At 54.8% G+C, this 15,643-nt stretch overlaps 2 protein-coding genes across 6 annotated transcripts; one reads left to right on the top strand and one right to left on the bottom strand.

The window, feature by feature from the left end:
• Window positions 1-1,044: 1,044 nt before the first annotated feature.
• B9d2 (B9 domain containing 2) lies at window positions 1,045-5,756 on the bottom strand. 2 transcript variants are annotated; one of them, XM_048330081.1, is made up of 4 exons: window positions 5,330-5,756; window positions 4,540-4,632; window positions 3,913-4,038; window positions 1,045-1,422 (listed from the first exon to the last, which is right to left on the bottom strand). In XM_048330081.1, the coding sequence occupies exons 2-4, from the start codon at window positions 4,625-4,627 to the stop codon at window positions 1,109-1,111; spliced, it is 528 nt and encodes a 175-aa protein (XP_048186038.1). In that variant the 5' UTR covers window positions 4,628-4,632; window positions 5,330-5,756; the 3' UTR covers window positions 1,045-1,108. The 2 variants fall into 2 exon arrangements, with proteins under 2 accessions (XP_048186038.1, XP_048186037.1); XM_048330080.1 differs by having other exon boundaries at window positions 5,268-5,754.
• Tmem91 (transmembrane protein 91) lies at window positions 5,285-14,760 on the top strand. Of its 4 annotated transcripts, none has more exons than XM_048330083.1 (4): window positions 5,285-5,355; window positions 11,478-11,714; window positions 13,164-13,313; window positions 14,568-14,760. In XM_048330083.1, the coding sequence occupies exons 2-4, from the start codon at window positions 11,508-11,510 to the stop codon at window positions 14,658-14,660; spliced, it is 450 nt and encodes a 149-aa protein (XP_048186040.1). In that variant the 5' UTR covers window positions 5,285-5,355; window positions 11,478-11,507; the 3' UTR covers window positions 14,661-14,760. The 4 variants fall into 4 exon arrangements, with proteins under 4 accessions (XP_048186040.1, XP_048186039.1, XP_048186041.1 ...); XM_048330082.1 differs by lacking the exon at window positions 5,285-5,355 and adding an exon at window positions 10,516-10,571; XM_048330084.1 differs by lacking the exon at window positions 5,285-5,355 and adding an exon at window positions 10,516-10,571 and having other exon boundaries at window positions 14,579-14,750.
• Window positions 14,761-15,643: the final 883 nt, after the last annotated feature.

Genomic DNA, 15,643 nt, shown 5'->3' with positions numbered 1-15,643 from the left:
ATCGGGGTCTGGGTCTCCGAGCTGGGGGCGAGGGCGGGTGCCCGAGGGCCGGTGGTCTTGGAAGGGGGCGCGGCGGCAAGTCTGACGTCGATCAGCCGTGTCTCCAGGAGAACCGAAGGTCCTGGGGTGCGGGGCGCCGGGCGGCGTGTTGGGGGTGCGCCCCGGGGCTGGGGTGAAGGGTTGGCAGGAGGCGGGCTTGGCGGCTCCGGGGGCACGGGGATCCGGAACGGGGGAGGGGGGGCGCCCGGGCAGCGCCGTGTCGGAGTCGCCCCAGCCCCCGCGTCCTCGGAGGTGGGGGGCTGCCCTGTGCCCAGCGGTCCCCGCGCGTCTCCGGCTCCCGGCGGCAGCGGAGAAGTCTCAGAACTTTCTCTCTCTCTCTCTCTGGTCTTCTCCCAGCCCGCCGGTCCCTCCTCCCGCCCCTCCTCCCGCTCCCCGCGGCGGCGGCGGCGGCGGCGCTGCGGCCTCCCGGCTCCTTCCTCCGCACCCGGGCGGCGGCCGGCCCCCGCGGGCGGCTCCGAGCCGGGGGTGCCCCGAGGGGCGTCCCCCCCGCCCCGCCGGGGGCCCTGGCTGTCTGGCGGCTCCGCGGCGGGAGGCGGAGGGGCTGGTCCGCGGCGCGCAGGGCGGCGGCGGCGGCGGCGGGGACCGGCCGCCCGGCGCCCGGGGGTTTTGTAGCCGCCCCGGCCCCACCCAGGAAGCGCGCGGGGCGGGGGCGGCCGCGGGGCGGGGGGCTCCAAGGGGGTCCCCGCGGCCCCGAGGGGGCGGGCGCCCGGCCCCGCCCCGCCCGCGGGGTGCTGCCTCCTGGCGGCCGGGGCGCGCCCGGCGCGGCGGGGGCTGGCGCGGGGGTCAACGCCGGGCTCGGAGGGCGGGCTGGCGGGCGCGCGGCGCGGGCGGTCGGGGGACCCGGCCGGGGCGGAGGTCCGCGCGGGCTGAGGGACGGGACGGCGGAGGGGACGACACCATGCCTCGGGGACCCGCGCGTGTTTATTGCGGCTCCCCGACCCCGCGCCCGCCGGCCTCCGGCCCCCGGCCCCGAGGTGCCCCGGGCGACCGTGCGATCGCGATCGGGCTCCCGTGGCCGGCGGGGACCGGTGCGGGGCGCCGGCCGGCGTCAGCACTCGACGCCGTAGCGGTCGAAGTGGCGCAGCAGCAGGCCGAGCTCCAGGTGCACCGCGCCGGCCGCGGCCGTGCGCAGGCGGTAGCGGTCCGCCCCGCTGTAGATGGTGTCCGCGTGCACCAGCTGCGGGCCGCCGCCCACGAAGGCCCGCGCCAGCTGCTCCCGCCAGCTGCCCAGGGGCCGCCATGTGGGGCACTCCAGCCGGTGGGTGCCGGGGCTGCTGGGCACGTGGCAGAAGCCGTACCCTGCCAGCTGGCAGCGGCCGAAGCTGTCCTGGGACCACACCTGGAGATGGAGCCGGGGCCAACCTGCAGGATGGACAGGGTGGAGAGGAGAGGAATGGGGGGGGGGCAGGGAGTCAGCCTGGTGCTCCTGGGTGGTCCCCCCATCCACTCTCATCCACCCCTACACATCAACCAAAGGGATCTTTCGGAATCCATCACTCTTCTGCTTGGAAACACTCATGGCCCCCCCAGTGCCTGTAGCCTCCTAAACAGTCAAGGTCCTTCACATCTGGCCCTCGCTGCTGTCCCAGTGTTCCTCCAGGCCCCAGGTCAGCCCCTGAGGCCCTGTCCCGGAGGCCTTCTACCGGTCCTCCTGGCTGGGATCTGGACTTTCATTCTCCCTCATCCAGTCTGCTGCTACTTGGCAGCTGGAAGCCTCTCAATCCATCCATTGGTGTGCCAGTGTCTTCCAAACACAGCCCCGATCCTTGGCTGCCAGTCATAAGTGCTTGGGGAAAGCCTGGAGCTGCAGTTCACGCCTGAATCACAGCCACTAAGGAGGCTGAGATCTGAAGATCTCAGTTTGAAACCAGTCTAGGTAGGAAAGTCCATGAGACTCATCTCCAATGAACCACCAAAAAGCCAGAATTGGAGCTGTGGTTCAAGTGGTAGAGCACCAGCCTTGAGTTAAAAAAAACAAAACCCTAAGGGGCGATGCTCAGGCCCAGAGTTCAAGCCCCAGGCATTAAAACAAAACAAAAGGTTCCTCACTAGTGGCTCAAGCTGGTAATCCTACCTACTCAGCAAGTTGAGATCTGAAGACTGCAGTTGGAAGGGAGCCCCCCTGGCAGAAAAACCCCCTATCTCCAATTAACCACTCAAAAACCAGAAGTGGTGCTGCTGCTCTAATGTTAGAGTGCTCTCCCTGAGTACAAGGAGTCCCAGGGACAGTGCCGAGGCCCCAAATTCAAGCACAAGCATCATAACCAACCAACCAAAAAAAAAAAAAAAAAAGTGCTTGAAACTTGGCCCAGCTCCCTCAGTGTTCTGAACCCTCCTCTGGATGTGGCTCTGTTCTTAGGCGATGGGGACACAGCCATGAACACAGCAGACAAGAATTCCTGCCCTTCGAAGCTGACATTGGAGACAACCAACAGTAAATAAGCAAATTACAGGGTATGTCAGATGGTGATAGCTGCTCTGGAGAAAAATAAAGCTGGCTAGAGTGGGGGCAGGGTGCAGCTTGGGAAAGGAGGGGGATCATGAGAGCCTGCCTAAGAAGGTGACATGTGAACAAATGCTTAAAGGAGGAAAGAGACTGGGCTGCGTAGGCATTTAGGGGTACGGGAATCCTAGCCAGAGGGAATAGCCAGTGCAAAGGTCCTGAGGTGGGAGGGAGTCTGGTGGGGCCATTACACCTAGATCAGAGAGACAGAGGGTGAGAATGGGGTAGATGTGACAGCCATTTTGTGTAGGGGCTTTTACTCTGAGACTAGAAGGTTCTGCATAGGCAGGGATGTTTCCTGGGCCCTGCTCGCTGTCAGAGGTGAGGAGGTGAGGGGAACAGAACCAGAAGGCTGGGGCTGAGAGCACATTGAAGATGCTGCAGAATGGTCTAGGTAAGAGCTGAAGATGGACAAATTAGGCGCTGGTGGAAAGGGGTAAGAGGTGGGAGTCATGATGTATTTCAGCCTGGCTAAACCTACACGCCTATAATCCTAGCTTTAAAAAAATTCCTAAAAAAAAATCCTTTTGAGCAAAAGATAGTCAGTGACAGTGCTCAGGCCCTGAGTTCAAGCTCCAGGACTGGCCAAAAAAAAAAAGAAAAGCACTGATGTGTCCACTCCTGCTGTGGCTCCCCAGGGCCTTCAGACAATGGCCTCAGCACCTCAGCCAGGTATCTGAGGCCCAGCGTGCTGTGCCCACTGTCTTTGGCTCTCCACAGTACTCTAGATGCCCTGGCTTACTCTTACTCTCTCACTTGAGACTTCCACAGACAATCTCTCTATGCCGGAAAACTCTCCCTTCCTTCATCCCTCTTCCCTTGGCCTGATAAACAACTGGTCCTTTAGAGTCAGACCCAAACCTTCCCCTAGGAGGGGACCCTGACATCGTCACCTCTTCTGTGCTCCCATGGGTTCTGAGGTCCCCAGTCTCAGCCCTGCTTGGTCTGGGCTGGCCCAGGAGAACAGGGTAGAGGTGGAGTGTACGTAGGGGATGTATTGATCACAGATGTCTCCCTAGCATCAACCAACCCAGAGTGAGCAGGACAGGCACTCAGTACCGAGCACTGCCTGCCTTTGCTAGGTACACCTTTATCAGGCTCCTTCTACTTTCAGGCTGAACAGCCTCCCCCTCCAGCTCTCTAATTGTCCTAGCCCCACCCCAGTCTCACTCACTGGAGATTCTGGGACTGTCCCTCTACACCTGAAAACCACCGCCCCTCCCATCCTGTACCCCACCCTCCATCCTCCCTCCATCCCAGCCTCGGTACCATGGAGCAGGTCTGGGGAGCAGGGACGAGACCTGGGCTTCCCAGCCTTAGCTGCCCAGGGGGCCAGCTTTGGTACTCACCTTGGAGACCTTTTGTAGCAAAGTGCAGATCAATGGGGTGCGACCAGTAGGCCATGTCCCCTATCTGGGGGGTGTCTACCTGGGTTTGGCCCTCACGCACCCCTGACAGGAGCTTCCAGGCTGCCCCTGAAATAAGAACCGGGTAAAGGGTGGGCATTAGGAGTCAGTTTTTAGGCAGGGTATTTCATTATGGCCAAAGACCTATTTCTTCCCCGGAAACTGGGAATGGGAGTTGAGCCACATGTCTATGTCTAGCTTTTAATTCTGACATACTTCAGCAAGTTACTTTTCTCTGCCTGGGCAAAATAAGAGTGAATGACAGTGGTGGGGGGTGTGTGTCTGGGTAATGAACTCAGGGACCTATGGAGAAAAGAAGGGAGGGAGGAAAGTAGGGAGGGAGTCATATAGTTCCATATCCTCAGGAGTTGTGTGTTCAGAGGATGGAAGCCAGAACACCCCCACACACACAAGGAAGGATGAGTTAAGAAGGAAAAGATTGTAGTCTGAGCCAGGAGTCCCAGAAGCCAATGGAAAGTGAAGATCAGGGACTGTCCTGAAGTCAAGGAAGGCTGGTGGGGAGAATAGTTGGTTTGGGGTTGGGAGATGAGCCAGGATAGGTGGAGGTACCTGTGTGGATGCCCCACTTGCAGAACAGGCTACTTTCTGAGAAGCCAGTGGCCCCCATAATTTGTCCAATCACATGTACTTCTGCCATGGCCCCTGGGAGAAGGAAAAAAAATACATGTATATAGTTCAACCCTGTGAAGTAAGTAATATTTTCATCTGACAGACCAGGAAACTGAGGCCCCAGAAGTTAAGTGCAGTACTAGGATTCCAAGCTAGCTTTGTCAACCCATTGTTACTGTAGTTTTAGCTCCTTCTTATCACCTTTCCAGGAAAACAGGGAGGGCGCCCTGGACTAGGAAGTCCTCTTAAAGATCAGTCTCAAGCCGGGCACCAGTGGCTCATACCTGTCATCATAACCTACTCAGAGGTAGAGATCTGAGGATCACAGGTCGAAGCCAGCCCAGGCAGGAAAGTCCATGAGAACTTTATCTCCAGTTAACCAGCAAAATGCCCAAGGTGGAGCTGTGGCTCAGTTAGTAGAGCACTATCCTTGAGCAAAGAAAGCTAAGGGACAGCGCTCAGGGCTTTAATTCAAGCCCCAGTTCCGACTCCCTCCCCCACCCAAAAGAAAAAAAAAATCACTCTGGAAGAAAGCCCCGCCCCCGCGAGACACTGGCCACGCCCCTCAAAACCCCGCCCCCCGGTGCCAACCGGGCCCCCCCAAAGTTCTTTGAAGCGCATGCGTATTGGATGCAGGTTAGCCAGTGTTGCGCATGCGTTATTCCTACCTCCCTGCGCTTAACGGTTAGAAGCCAAGGTGGCTGCCGGGGTTGGCATTCACAGGCCTGACCTGTCTTCTCCGCGGATGGCTACTAGGTGAGGCTCGTGCCTTCCCCAGACCTGTTCTTTTTCCTGGTAGGGGGAGCTCTGAGACGCGATCCCTCCGCGGCCACGCTCGCCTGGGGTTCTCTAGTTGTTGCTGGGCAACAGCAGGCCCCGCCCCTGGCCTTGCTCCCGCCCTGCATGCAGCCTACTGGTGCTAGCTGCTCCTATGGGGCGGGGCTAATGCGTGATGGACATTTCGTCTCTAGCCCCCGCCCAGGATTCCGTCATTGGGGGCGTGGCCTGGCGGCTCCACCTTGATTTGGACAGAGGAAGTTTGAGCACCAACTGTTTCCTTCAGATTGTCTTCTTTCCCCAAGTAAATCGATTCGGTGCTCAGAGTCCCGTCCTCCCTGCTCCATGGCGGAAACCTCCCAGTTAGGACCAAGTCATAAAGTGCCCATCTTCCTGTCGAATAATTGGAAAGAAAAAGTGCTCATAGCTCATTCAGACACAGGAGGAATTGGGGTGTGGGTTTCACTAATGTTATCAGAGCCCCCTCTCCCCCCAGTATTTACTGTTGGTTGGTTTGTGGGGCGGGGAAGGACTACAGTGTTTTGTTTGGAGATTTTTGTTTTGTTTTGAGAGAGGGTCTCACTTTATAGCCCGGGCTGGTCTCAAACTCTCAGTCCTCCTGCCTTAGTCTCCCCGGGACTGGGATTACAGGCCTTCACCACTATGCCTGACTTTGTGTTTGGTTGCACTAATAGAGGAATTGAAAACAGGGTTTCATGAAGGTTAGGCACGTTCTGAAAGTCCTGCCTTTTATGACAGAGCTCTGCCAGTAAATTTGTCCCCTGACCTGGCCCAGATCTTGGTCTCTAGTTCTTTTGGCTAGGGAAAAAAGCACTCATGGAAGTACTTAGTCTGAATTTATTTCAGAGCTGTACCTTTCCTGTGCTTCTGATCCAGTTGAATGTTGCTCCTTAGCCCAGGGCAGCACCATGAGAAGGCATTCCCTCCTCTGTGTGGTCCTTGTTTTGGGTTGTGGAGCTTAAACTCAGGGCCTGGGCACTGTCTCTGAGCTCTTCTCTTCAAGGCTAGTGCTCAACCACGTTGAGCTGTATACAACTCCACTTCCAGTTTTCTGGTGGTTAATTGGAGATAAGAGTCTCATGGACTTACCTGTCTGTGCTGGCTTTGAACCTTGATCCTCAGATATCAGACTCCTGAGTAGCTAAGATTAAAGGCATGAGCCACCAGCACCCAGTTCTGTTTTGTTTTGTTAATATTTTCTTTTTTAGTACTGGAGATCAAACCTAGGATGTTGCACTTGATAGGCAAACGCTTTGCCACTGAGCTACATCCCAGCCCATCTCCATCCTTTCTAACAACAAAGGAGAGGACAGGACTGGGAGGGGAACTCAGCTCACTCACTTACTCTTGGTTAGCCCTCTACCATTTAAGCCATGCTTCCATTTCTAGCTTTTGCTGGTTCATTGAAGATAAAGAGTCTCAGAGATTTGTCTGCTTCCAGCCTCAATCCTCAGATCTCAGCCTCCTGAGTAGCTAGGATTATAGGCATTTTCAGTTCTTTTGTATATATCTCCAGAAGTGAGATGGCTGGGCCATATTTAAACCTTTTATAAAAAATTGGGGGGGGGGCTGGGAATATGGCCTAGTGGCAAGAGTGTTTGCCTCGTATACATGAAGCCCTGGGTTCGATTCCCCAGCACCACATAAATGGCCAGAAGTGGTACTGTGGCTCAAGGCTAGCACTCTGCCAGGGACAGTGCTCAGGCCCTGAGTCCAAGGCCCAGGACTGGCAAAAAAAATTTTTTGGATGAACTACCATATTGTTTTCTCTAGCAGCTGTGCATATGGTTTTACACCTTGCTTGGAAACTTCTCCGTGTCAGAACATGAAGACCTAACTCAGTTTTTTCCACAAACAACTTTTGGGAAGTATAATACAATACACAGAAAAGAGCACAATGGAATAAACAAACAGCTTGATCCAACTTCTTACCCAGAAACACACCTGGTAACTGGAACTCAGCACCAGAAAAGAACATGGCTGAGACCCAAGCCCTCCTTTGTCCCTCCCTGCCCCCACCAGCCCCAGGGTAACAACTGCCTACACTTCCACAGTGGTTTTGCCTAGTTTTTTGTACTATATACAAACAAAATCATACAATATGCTTTCTTTTATGCCTGGAATCTTTGGTTCAGTGTTTGGTTTGTGAAGTTCTTTGTCATTTTTTTCCTTTGACGCAGAATATTGCTATGTAGGTCAGGCTGGCCTCGAACTCAACTCTGGCTGGACTTGAACTCAAAATCATCCCTCCTCAGCTTCCACCACTTGTGATGGCAGATATGACTTCTTTCTCTTCTCTTTTCCCTACTTACTGTTCTTCCTCCTCTTCCATTTCCTCCTCTCACTCTTTTCTCCACCAGTACTGGGGCTTGAAGTCAGGGCCTTATCTTTTCTGCTCATGGCTGGTGCTCTAACACTGGAGCCAGATCTCCACTTCCAGCTTTTTTGCCCATTAACTGGAAATAAGAGTCTCATGGACTTTTCCTGCCTGAACTGGCTTCAAACCACAATCCTCAGATCTCAGCCTCTTGTGTAGCTAGGATGACAGGCGTGAGCACCGCTACTCAGCTATAGAGTGTCTCTTTTGTTGGATTTATCTCATGGCTTTTTTTTTTTAAAGTTTATCATTAGATTAAAGCAATGCATTTTCTGCAGAGAAGTCACCAACATGATCTTTGTCCTTTTCAGGGCATCTGAGGGGCTGGTTAAGGGGATACTGACAGTTTGTAACATACAACTAGTCCACAGGAAGGCATGGCATCCCTGGGACCTCCTCAGAGGATCCTGGCTGGGTGGAATCTGGTGTTTAACATTCCATCCCAGGCTAAAAAGCCTGGCTTCTCTGACTCCGGAAAAGGCTGGGTCTGAGATAGCATACAAGGACCATGACGGCTGGAGGATTCTAGCAGGATTCTAATTCATCTTTACAGTAGCTGGGGAGGATGGTGGGGTGGGTGGGTGGGACTGGCGCTCAGCAATCTGGTGAAAAACAGGCTGGTAGGAACGCATACCTCATCTCACAAATATGTAAGGAAGGCCCGTCTGTGCCAGGCACTGTTCTAGGTCCTGAGGCACCACAGTGAGCAACAGAGCGAATCCCAGTTTGTTGGAGCCAACCCTGATGGGAAGACACAGAAGCAATCGGTAATGTGTCTCTCTGCGATAGGAAGACTGACAAAGCAAGGGCATGGAGTTGCTGAATAACAGGGTGCCCTCTGTCAGTACCAATGGGATACCCTGCTCAGTCCCGTCATCCGCCAGGCACTCCAGCTGAGCCAAATACACTTACAGGCACCATCTGTTCTCCCTAGGAATGGGGCGCGTGCCAACTCGAGTGTCTGGACTCTTGGCACTGGGCCCCAGAGCCCTGGAAGCAAGGGAACCCCACCGGGCCCCACAGTAGACTGGGGAATCCTCCTGTCTGGCCCGATGGAGGGCTTCAGGGAAGGGAGGCAGTGCAGACTGGGTGGGCTTCCTGTAGGAGGTGGAAGCTGGCAGGGTGAGGAGATGGGTGTGAATAGCAATGAGCAAACAAGGCACATGTTCAGTGTGGCTACTGTTAGACAGTTAAACCACCCAATCTAAACACTTTAGCAATGTCATCATCTGTAAGACATGTGGAATATCTCCCTATCCCACTGTTTTTATGCTGGTACTAGGGCCTGGGCACTGTCCCTGAGCTTTTTTCCTCAAGGCTGATTATCACTTGAGCCAGAACCCCACTTCCAGCCTTTTGCTGGTTCATTGGAAATAAGTCTTGCAGACTTTTCTGCTTGGGCTGGCTTTGAACTGTCATCCCCAGAGCTCAGCCTTCTGAGTACCTAGGATGACAGGGGAAGCCAGGGACCCATGGCTCTCATCTTTCTTTTCTTTTTTTTTTTTTTTTTTGTCCTGGGGCTTATTCTCAGGGCCTAGGCCTTGGCCCTGAGCTCTTTTCCCCAAGGCTAACACTCTACCACTTTGAGCCACAGCACCACTTCTGGTTTTTGAGTCATTAGTTGGATATAAGAGTCTAGGGGACTTTTCTTCCTGAGCTGGCTTTGAACCTCAATCCTCAGATCTCAGCCTCCTGAGTAGCTAGAATGACAGATGTGAGCCACCAGTGCCCAGTTTATGCCTCAATTTCTTGAGGGTAAAATAAGAGCTACTGGCCAGGCACCAGTGGCTCACACCTGTCACCCTAGCTACTCAGGAGGCTGAGATCTGAGGATTGAGGTTTAAAGCCAGCTCAGACAGGAAATCCATGAGATTCTTTTTTTTTGCCAGTCCTGGGGCTTGGACTCAGGGCCTGAGCACTGTCCCTGGCTTCTTCTTGCTCAAGGCTAGCATTCTACCCCTTGAGCCACAGCGCCACTTCTGGCCATTTTCTGTATATGTGGTGCTGGGGAATCGAACCCCGGGCCTCATGTATACGAGGCAAGCACTCTTGCCATTAGGCCATATCCCCAGCCCCTCCATGAGATTCTTATCTCCAATTATGCACCAGAAAACTGGAAGTGGAGCTGTGGTTCAAAGTAGTAGAGCGCCAGCCTTGAGTGAAAAAGCTCAGGGACAGCGCCCAGGTCCTGAGTTCAAGCCCCACAACTGACAAAAACAAAGCAAAACAAAAAAAGAGCTCCTGTAAGGAAGATGGAAGAAAGCTTTGAACCCCGGAAGCTGCTGGGTCTTGTACTGAAGTCAATGGAGCCGTGTGTTCTTGGCCCAGTTGCTTAACCTCTCTGTGCTTCTTTCCTGCCACGTGAAACAGGACACTCAGGATAGTTCTACACGGGCCCCAGTCCATGTAAAGTCCTTAGAAGCGGGCTGGGCTCCCAGTCCACAGCCGCGGTGGCTGTCCTTACTGTGGGACCACGGGAGGCACGGGGGCGGGGCCTACTTCCTGGGGAGTGGGGTAGGGGGCGCCCCACGCTTTGAGCAGCACTCAGGCTTGGGGTAAGGGCTCAGTCTCAGGGACCACTCCCCCTTCTACTCATCAACCCCGGCGGGCGTGGTTACAGATGACGGCCGTCCAAGCCCCTCCCACTCCGCACCAGAGGAGGCGGTGCCTCGAGACGCGGCCACGCCCCCACCGCAGCGGCCACGCCCCCTCCCTGCGCTGCAGGCGTGTGGAGACAGCGGCGGCGGCGGCGACGGCGCGGGGCGGCAAGGCGGAGCGCGCAGAACCGGATCGCGGGGTTCGTCCACCCTCTGGGAGGGCTGGGGCTCGGGGCTGGGGAGAGCGGGGTCTGGACGGGGCGGGGGTGCAATGAGTGGTGGGGTAAGGGGAGGAAGTGGGACACAGTGGGGGTAGCTCCGCCCCTACCCTAGGGCGCCCCCCCACCCCCGGGTTGCTGAGGCGTCGGTGGGGACGCGAACCTGGGGCGAGCCAGCGGGCGCAGTAGGCTGGGATGGAGGGGAGGCCCGCCCCCGTCCCCTTCCCCCCTCAGGGCGGAGAAATGTCATTTCTGGTCGTCCTGCGCGTGAGGGGCTGCTGGGTGAGGGGCGGCAGGGGGAGCTGCAGGTCGTGGGGAGGTGTGCAGAGGCCGGGTGGGGGGAAAGGAGCTCTGCGCGGGGCGACGCGGGAGTGGGGGTGAGGACATCCTCTTGGGATGCGTGGGTGAGGCTTCAGGCCTCAGCGAGGATTTCTAGAAGAAAGGTTTGGGGTGGTTCGTAGGGAGTGGAGGGTGGTGGGCTTGCCTGGATGCGGCTGTGTAACCGGGATGAGGCCTGGGGTGGGGGAGAGTGCACATCAGAGTTAAGTTCTGAGGTCACTGAGGGTTCTACCTAGGAAGGGAGGGTGGGCCTGGACCGATCAGGTTGAGTTATGAGCCTGGGGTGGGAGGGGGAGGGTGTTCATAGGGCAAGTGTGAAAGTTCCAGTTTTAAGTGTGCAACAGGTACGTGTACTTTGTCTAAGAAGCCCAGAACTGAATGTCTTTGTAAGTTGAGCCCACCTCTTTCAAGGATTCTCTGAGCCTTAGATTTCCTGTCTGTAGGATGGCTTTGAACCTTGATTCTCAGATCTCAGCCTACTGAGTAGGACCAGCTCGTGGCTATTGTGAGGTTCTTTGACACTGTATTTGTCTTCCTTCTGTCCTCCAGAAACTCCCCTGCCACAGTCTCCCTCCAGCCATGGACAGTTCTAGTCTTGAGGAACTTCAAGAGCCTTTGCTGAGGGGCATAGCATACGGCCCCCCTGCCCAGAAGCCTGGCATACCTGAGCTGGGACTCCCCTTAGGAGAGAGAGCCTTCACAGAACCCCTGAAGGGATGGCTGTTCTTACCACCTCTTCCATCTGTGAGCGCTGGCTTGGGGGAGCCAGGGTCCCCTGACCTTGAGGTAGGACCAGCAGGTCTTGGGGAATGCCAAGGGAGTGGTGGGGGGACCCAGACCCAGCCAACATCTGGAAAGCTGTCAGTTGGAGGTGACCAGGGCCTGGCTTCTCACTGGCTGACCATGCGGGCTTCTGATCATTCTTGGTTGCTGTGTTGGTTTTCTCTCCAGCCTTCTCCCATCTTTATCCTTTTATAATTTTATTTTGAACCAGTCTTCCACTTGAGCCACAAGTTCCCCTTCCAGCTTTTTAGTTGTTTATTGGCCATAAGAGTTTCACAGCTTTCATGCCTGGACTGGCTTCAAACCATGATCATCAGATCTCAGCTTCCTGAGTAACTAGGATAACAGGCATGAGCCACTGGCCCCCAGCCCAACTTTTTTTCCCTAGCCTTTGGCTCTTGTTTTCTTTCTTCTGGATGGTTGTGGGGCTTGAACTCAGGGCCGGGGTGCTATCCTTGAGCCTTTTTGTGCTCAAGGTTAGCACTCTACCATTTGAGAGCCACAGCTCCACTTCTGATTTTTTGAGTAATTAATTGGAGTTTGAGAGTCTCACAGAGACGTTTCTAAAGCCCAGGGGCCACCTTCGACGGCAATCCTCAGACCTCAGCCTCCCGAGTAGCTAGGATGATAGGTGTGAGCCACCAGTGCCCAGATTTCTTGTTTTCTTTTGCTCTTTTCTCTCTGCTGCCACACATCTGGCCTGGGTTGGCCTATATATATTTTTTTTTCTTTTTTTTTTGGCCAGTCCTGGGCCTTGGACTCAGGGTCTCAGCACCGTCCCTGGCTTCTTCCCGCTCAAGGCTAGCACTCTGCCACCTGAGCCACAGCGCCCCTTCTGGCCGTTTTCCATATATGTGGTGCTGGGGAATCGAACGGAGAGCTTCATGTGTAGGAGGCAAGCACTCTTGCCACTAGGCTATATTCCCAGCCCAGGCCTATATTTTTTTTTTCAAGCTAATGTCACTTTATCTTCTTTCATTCTTTGTACTTAATGCATTTTAGGTCTTTTAGTGTGTGGGGGAGTGAGAGAGAACCTAAAATACATAAATGATACTAATGTACCTAGGAACATGTGGCTCATGCCTGTAATCCTAGCTATACAGGAGGTATCTTGGTTCGAAGCCAGCCCAGGCAGGGAAGTCCATAAGACATTTATCTCCAATGAACCAGCAAAAAAGCAGGAAGTGGAGGTGTGGCTCAAATGGTAGAGGGCCAGCCATGAGCAAAAAAGGCCAGTAAGAACACAAGCTCCTGAGTTGAAGCCTCAGTATCAGCTTATACACCAGAAAGAATGAACTTAAAAACCCTGGTATCCAGGATGTCAGGGTCCAAAGCCCTCCCTGCCCATTCTTAGGGTCCCTGGGAAGCTCTAGATCTTGGGGTGTGGGGGGGATCTGAGCCGTGGGCAGAGGTGGTTGGCTGGAGATATCCACCAGGCCTCCTTCTGCCTAGGACACTTTGTCTAGCGACAGTGACTCAGACTGCGACGAGGATGGCCGTCTCTCCCCGCTTCTGCCCCAGGACCACCTGGGCCTGGCCGTCTTCTCTGTGCTGTGCTGTTTTTGGCCGGTGGGCATCGCTGCCTTCTGTCTTGCCCAGAAGGTCAGTATGTGTGGGACTAGGAGGGCACTGGGCACTCTTCCACACACCTCTGGGGTCAAATGAGGCCTAGTTCATGGAACCCTGAATCTGAATGGGGCTTGCAAACCTGAATTCAAGAGGCCACACCTGTAATCCTAGCCACTTGGGAGAATTGCCATTTAAGGCCAATATGAGCAAAAGAGTTAAGAGAATACTGGGGCCCCCAACCCCAATAAACAGATGTTGGTATACATCTGTAATTCTAGCCATGTAGGATACATAGATAGGAGAATCACAGTCCAAAAGGCCCAGGCACAAAAGGTGGGAGACCTTATATGAAAAATAACTCAAGCAATCAGGCACCAGTGGCTCATACCTATAATCCTCTGAGATCCAGGGGTTTGCAGTTCAAAGCCAGCCTAGGCTGGGTTGGAGGCATGGCTCCAATGGTAGAGCACCAGCTAAAAAGTAACCCCAAGGCCAAAAAAAAAAAAGAGTAAAGCAAATAAAGGGCTGGGGCATAGCCCAATTATAGAGTGATTGCTTAGCAAGCATGAGGTAGCGTTCAAACACCAGTACTACCCACATCTCCACTTGAATTCAAACCCGAGTCTGCCCTCCTTGTATCTCATTTTCCTGTCTGTAAAATGGGAACAGCCCCCACCTCAGGTCACTAAGATCCAAGTGAATTGGGATAGTGGCATATTAAAAAATAGTGGCAGCCAGGCACTGATGGGTCACGCCTGTCATCCTAGCTGCTCAGGAGGCTGAGGTCTGAGGATCACTGTTCAAAGCTAGCCTAGGCAAAAAAAAGTCCATGAGATTCTTATCTCCAACCACTTCAAAAGTTAAAAATAGAGCTGTGATTCCAGTGGTAGAGCACTAGAGTTGAGCAAAAAAAGCTCAGGGACAGCACCCAGGCTCTAAGTTCAAGCCCCCTGTACTGGAGTGTGTGAGCGTGCACACAGAGTGGCACACACCAGTTATTACTCAGCCTCTCTGCTGGCCGGCCATGTTGGCCTATAGGAGCACGTGTGTTGTGCTGGGTGGAGCAGAGGCGGCAGAAAGCAGGATTGGGATGGGGGGCAGGGGGATGCCCTAGTCACTACCGCACACTGCCTCTACAGACCAACAAAGCTTGGGCCCAGGGGGACATCCAGGGGGCAGGGGCCGCCTCCCGCCGTGCCTTTCTGCTGGGGGTCCTGGCCATCGGGCTGGGCCTGTGTACATACATGGCCGCCCTGGTGACCCTGGCCGCCTACCTTGCCTCTCGAGACCCGCCCTAGCTGTCCCTCCGACGCCCCCTGTGAACCCAGAGGCCGGCGACTCAGTGCATCCGGGGACAGAGTGGACAATCCTGGCGCATGAGGCAGCAGTGGAAGGCGCCCCTCATCCATGAGTGGAGCCAGCGGTGACCCACCCCCTCCCCAGGTGGCAGCAACCAGAGATTAAAGGAGACATCCGTAAAGCACCCTCAGTCTGCGTGTGTGCTGTGTGGTGGGGTGGCAGGGGTCCTTGAGGGCTGGAGGGGGACATAGGCAAGGCTGAGGCCTCTGTACCACAAACAGCCAGGCTCCCGGCCTCCGTGACTTCCCAAGGCTCCCTCTGTCTCATCTGCAAAGTGGGCCAATGTTCTCCACTCCAGAAGCACCCTGAGTCCTATGGCCAATTGCTGTCCATAAGAAAACTCACGTGAAACTGGTGAAAAACGATTCTATAGGGAAACACAGAGGAATGCTGGCCCCAGGCAGGCAGAGGACATGAAGGCAACACTTGGCAGAAGAGATGGCAGTGAAGGTGCTAGAAAAGCCCTGCATCTGACAGGACAGAATGTCAAACTAAAGGTAAGGGAGAGTCCTAAAGATGCCCTTCCAGTGGGGTGATCGTGGGGCCTCTGGGGAACTGACCAAATGGGTGACACACAGGAAGAGGCCTGACATGATACTCCCCCCACCCCCAAAGATGGGAGCCAGTGTGGCCCAGCTGCTCTTGAGCTTGGTTCCTGTGCCCTAAATATCCTGGGGGGCAGGGAGAGGAAGCAGCAAAGCGCCACTCAATATGGCTATTCACACACAGACCTGAGCATCTCACCAATTATCCCCCCCCCCAACTGACTCCCTGATATTTAACTTTTTTTTTTCTTTGTGTTGGTCCTTAGGCTTGAACTCAGGGCCTGGGAACTGTCCCCGAGCTTTTGTGCACAAAGCTAGTGCTTTACCACTTGAGCCACACCACTACTTCCAGCTTTTGGTGGTTCACTGGAGAAGATTTTCACAGAATTCCCTGTTGGGGCTAGCTTGAACCATAATCCTCATCAACCTCGTGCATAGCTAGGATTACAGGTGAGAGCC

The sequence above is a fragment of the Perognathus longimembris genome, chromosome 20, assembly GCF_023159225.1.
Source record: "Perognathus longimembris pacificus isolate PPM17 chromosome 20, ASM2315922v1, whole genome shotgun sequence".
Lineage (NCBI taxonomy): Eukaryota > Metazoa > Chordata > Mammalia > Rodentia > Heteromyidae > Perognathus > Perognathus longimembris.
Note: the sequence above shows the minus strand (reverse complement) of the source record. Positions and strands in the feature narration are given on the sequence as shown.